Genomic DNA, 5,108 nt, shown 5'->3' with positions numbered 1-5,108 from the left:
ATGGACTGCAGTGCACCGGGGAGGAGTTTCATAAGCTACAAACCAGACACGACGTGACACGACTTCTTGCAGATCTCCAAGCAGATACAATATAAAAAGTTGGTTCGGCTGCGAGGCTCAGCCCCAGGCTTCAGGGACCAGTTGGTGTCTCTCCAGCCTGGCACACCGCTCTTAAATAAAACCCCTGCGCCGCCAGGTCCCGGGCCGGCCTGAACCCCGCCTCTCCTCCAGGACACGCCCACACAGGCGGGCTCCGCCTCCGGGCGCCTGGCCCGCGTTGCTGCAGCGCCGGCGGTGACCATGGCAACGCAGCGGACGTCGGCCAACGGCCAGAGTCTGGGGGCGGGGCTGTGCGCAGCGAGTTGGCGTCACGTGACTCGGGGCGGAGCCTGCGCGGGGCCGGCCAGACCACAGGTCCGTAGCCGGCGCCGAAGCCAGAGCCGCGTGAACCGAGCGAAGGCTGCGCCGAGGCCGCGGTGCCCTGCCGGGCTTCCCCAGCCGCCGCCATGGGCAGTGAGTAGCGGCGGCTGGAGCGGGGCTCTGCGGGAGACGTGGGCGTCGGGCCCGGCGCCCTCTCGGGGTCGACCCGCCTGCGGGCCGGGATGCTGCGGAGGGCGGCCTCGGCCCTCGGCTCCTCCAGCCGTGCGAGGCCTCGGCCAGGCCGCGGGAGTCGGACCCAGGCCCGGGGTTTGCGCCCCGTGGGTGGCGAGGGGAGACCCCTGGCTGTGCGGGGGCGGGAGGTGGGGGGTTGGCAGACAGTGAGGGCGCCGGCCTAAGCCTAGACCATTTGTCACGTTTCTGGAGCTTCGGAAGCTCCTACGAGTTAAATTCCCGAATCACCCTTCCTTGGCGTGTGGTGAGCCGAAGGCGCCCCGGGCGCTCGTTTAATTTTGTCAGGGATGCGTGGCATGTTCCACGCAGAAGGAAACGAGGGAGTGAGGTGTCTCAGCCTTCTCCTGGACAAACGTTCATCCCGCAGTCCTATAGCGTTTACTGAAATCCGTGCAGGGTTGTGTAAGCCTTAGGGACGAGGCCTGTATTGTGGGGACCCTAGGAAGGCCCTTTGCAAAAATTCATCCCCCAGGTATATTACATAGATCTTGACGAGCTGTAGGATGAATGGATAACTGCATGCACAAGCTTTGCACCAGTTGGCCAACTAGTGGACATTGGGGTTAGCTTAGAAGGAGGTAGAAGAGATCCTTTGCTTTGAATTTACCCATAACGGTCGATTTCTGCAACACAAGGATAGACAAATAACAGACAAAAGCGTTGCTTGAACGCGAATACCCCAGTACAAATTATAAAATGTCCAAGAAGTCTCCAAGAGTGACCTAGACTCAGGTGTGACAGTAAAAAAAAAAAAAAGGTGAAGAGATTCTAGGAAGTTTCCTGATGTCGATTGGATCATTGTTATGCACTAGAGATGAAGAATGCACTTTTATAATTCAGATTTACTTTGCAAATAGTCCAAACTGCAGACATCTCCGCCAGCCATCCTTGTGAGTTTTTTTTTTTTTTTTTAATGGTATAGATAGGCTGGGGGTGGCGGTGGTGTAATAGCTCAGTGCTTGCCCAGCATCCACCAGACTCAGAGGTCTGTCTGTCCGTCCATCCTCAGTACTAGGAGGGAGGGAGCGAAAAGAAGGAAAGAAGGGTAGTGTGGCCAGCTTTTTTTTTGGATCCAGTCGTGGGGCCTGAACTCTGGGCCTGGGCGCTGTCCCTCAGCTCTTCAGCTCAAGGCTAGCGCTCTACCACTTGAGCCACAGCACCACTTTTGGCTTTTTTCTTTTTGTTTATGTGGTGCTGAGGAATAGAACCCAGGGCCTCATGCATGCAAGGCAAGCGCTCTAACCCAGCCCCTTGTGGCCAGCTTTTGGCTAACTGCAGGTGTAGTTACTCATATCAGAGTTAAAGCAGTTTCAGGGTATTAGTGTCTGTAGTGAAGAAGATGCTAATTAATAGCAGCTATGGCTTGTGTTGCTGCACATTACACTCTGGCAGAAGGACTGGAGCTTAAAAGATGATCATCTTTGTCCTCTAGTCCTTAGCAGGACTTAAGCCAGGAGATAGTATCTACCCTGAAACAATCTTGCTTTATTTTACTTTGATATGCTGTAACAGTAGCCTAGGCAGTACTGTCTCATTAAATGTAATTGTCACTCTCAGGGCTGATCTTGTATATAAATAAGTATTTTGATATTATGTAGGAGGATGGCCAAGTTGTAAATGAAATGATGTAGAGATTTGTAGTCGTTACAAAGTTAACTATAGCAGGTGACTCCAGTCCTTTCTTGGGCTAAATCAGTTTTTTGTCTTCCTCTCCTGCTCTAGTCCATCTCTCAGTTTTCTTCCATAATGCCCTGCCCTCCTAGGACCTCGTGAACTGTATTTTCTCTTTTTGGACATTGTGGTGATCTTAAACATTCCTTTTCTGTGTATATGGGGATTGAATATAAGCATAAAGAAGCAAAATTAGGGTAAAGGTACTTTTTTTTGTTTTTGGCTGGTTGTGGGGCCTAAACTCTGGGCCTGGGCACTGTCCTTAAGCTCTTCAGCTCAAGTGCTCTACCACTTGAGCCACAGCAGCACTTTCAGCTTTTTCTGCTTATGTGGTGCTGAGGAATCGAACCCAACGCCTCATGCATGCAAGGCAAGCACTCTACCACTGAGCTATCTTCCCAGCCCTGGTACTTTTTTTTTTTTGTTGGTCATGGGGCCTGAACTCTGGGCCTGGGTGCTCATTAGCTCAAGGCTAGCCCTCTACTACTTGGGCCATAGTGCCACTTCTGGCCTTTTCTGCTTATATGGTGCTGAAGAATGGAACCCAGGGCCTCATGCATGCAAAGCAAGCACTCTACCACTGAGCCACCTTCCGAGCCTGGGTAAAAGTACTCTTGATTCTACTGATTAGCCCTCAAACCATTTGAGTTCTGTCTGTTGATTTCTGATTCTTTATGTATTCATTTGAAATAAAAGGCATCATGATATTTAAGAGAATGGGAAAAATTGCTGTTCAGAGTTAAAATTTGTATTTGATTCTGTAAAAAGATATACATTTATAATAGGGACACTTGTTTACTTTCTTTTTTACAGTCAAATTTTTAGAAGTTATAAAACCTTTCTGTGCAGTTCTACCAGAAATTCAGAAACCTGAAAGGAAAGTAAGTATACTGTTTTAGTAATATTGAGAATATCTAGATGACTTTCCTTGTCAAACTAGCAAGATAGATTTAATTTCCCCAAACCTTTTCTGGATAAAAATAATCACCTACTTGCTTCTTGTAAGAGAATGAAGTGATTGTAACTAGTATAGCCCTGCTTAAGTCTTGATAGGTTTGTCATGCCTTCAAAAATGAAGGCATACTAAGTGTATCTGTAGTATCTGTGTGTTAGTTAAGAAGTAGTAGGCTCCCATCCGTGGTAGTCCTGGACTGCAGGGTCAGTGATGCCTGCTGATAATGTGGATCTGCTGGGATGGGAGTGGCCCCATCTGCTGGGTTGGTTTTGAAGAGTCCTGACTCTTACACAAATGAATTGTTGTGGTTCAAGTAGATACTTCCCATTTATTGACTTATACATTGGACAGATAAATGATAGGATAAAAGGTATTGAACTGAATGAAATCATTCTTCCCTCATTGGGACTAGAATATTTTTGGTCCGGTCGTGGGGCCTGAACTCTGGGCCTGGGCGCTGTCCCTCAGCCCTTCAGCTCAAGGCTAGCACTCTAACATTTGAGCCACAGCGCCACTTCTGGCTTTTTTTTTCTTCTGCTTATGTGGTGCTGAGGAATCGAACCCAGGGCCTCATGCATGCAAGGCAAGAACTCTACCACCGGGACTTCCCAACCCGGGACTAGAATATTTTAATTTAAGAAAAATTACTGATCTCAAACTGGCCAGTTCCTAAACATTCCTGTACTATCCATTTGTCATGAAATTAACATGTAGAAACATACAAACAGATAGGTAAAACTTACTATTTTCATTTTTAATGATTTGAGATGGCAAGGATAGTTGTTCTAGTTACAGTTAATCCCAAAACCCTAGTATCTTAGTTTATGAACTGTCTTAGGATTGCCTGTGTAATGTTGTACACTGTCTAATAGACCAACAGCCCTAGATTTTTGTGGTAGAATTGTTAACTGAAACATGTATACTGGGCTTGTATATACTTTGTCTCCTCTTCATTTTACTCATTTTCATTTACTCTTGACAAATACACATTGGAACTGCCTGCACTTAAACTATCTTTTTCAAAAGTGGAGACTTTTGTTTAAGAAGTATAGCTATTTATTTTAGCTGTCACAGCAAGGATGAAGTAGACATTTTAAGAATAAATATTAGGAACATCCTTGATCAGTTGAATTTTTACTTTACATTTAGTTTTTCTTGCTATGAATTGATCATTGTTTCTTTTTGTTGTACAGATCCAGTTTAGAGAGAAGGTACTATGGACTGCTATAACCCTCTTTATTTTCTTAGTATGTTGTCAGGTATGTAACCATAATATTATATCAGTGTCTGTATGATTATTCTGAGATCTAGATTATTTAGAATTTGAGAAATTCATGTTAGTTAAAATAATATACTGAAATATATTGAGCATTGTTGTTGTTATTACTGCTATTATTTGTGATACTGGGGATGAAACCCAGAGACTTGCACATAGCAGACAAGTGCTCTACCACTGACCTATGCCGCCATTTGAGCATAGTTTTGTTTTTTGGCCATTATTGGGTCAAAAAGAGCCTGTGCTCTTCTTGCTCAGTTTTTTCCACTCATGACTAGCTCTCTACCACTTGAGTCATGGCTTCTTTTCCAACTTTTTTTTGTTAGTACTGGGACTTGAACTCAGGGTCTGGGGTGCTGTCCTTGAGTTTTCTTGTGCTCAAGGCTGGCACTCTACTATTTGAACTCTAGCTCTCCTTCTATCTTTTTGTAGTTAATCGGAGATAAGAGTATCACAGATTTTTCCTGCCCAGGCTGGCTTAGAACTGCAGGTCTCGGGCTGGGAAGGTGGCTCAGTGGTAGAGTGCTTGCCTTGCATGCATGAGGCCCTGGGTTCGATTCCTCAGCACCACATAAGCAAAAAGAAAAAAGCCGG

The 5,108-nt window shown here is 46.1% G+C and overlaps 1 protein-coding gene across 1 annotated transcript in view; it reads left to right on the top strand.

The window, feature by feature from the left end:
* The first annotated feature begins 414 nt into the window (after positions 1-414).
* Positions 415-5,108, top strand: part of Sec61a2 (Sec61 alpha 2 subunit (S. cerevisiae)) — a 32,353-nt gene continuing 27,659 nt past the window's right edge. Inside the window, exons 1-3 of the mRNA XM_013014730.1 lie at positions 415-513; positions 3,097-3,164; positions 4,432-4,497. Coding sequence (XP_012870184.1) covers positions 507-513; positions 3,097-3,164; positions 4,432-4,497 — 141 coding nt within the window. The 5' untranslated portion in view covers positions 415-506. The remainder of the gene's footprint in view (positions 514-3,096; positions 3,165-4,431; positions 4,498-5,108) is intronic.

Source organism: Dipodomys ordii, unplaced genomic scaffold, assembly GCF_000151885.1.
Source record: "Dipodomys ordii isolate 6190 unplaced genomic scaffold, Dord_2.0 Scaffold24, whole genome shotgun sequence".
Classification (NCBI taxonomy): Eukaryota; Metazoa; Chordata; class Mammalia; order Rodentia; family Heteromyidae; genus Dipodomys; species Dipodomys ordii.
Note: the sequence above shows the minus strand (reverse complement) of the source record. Positions and strands in the feature narration are given on the sequence as shown.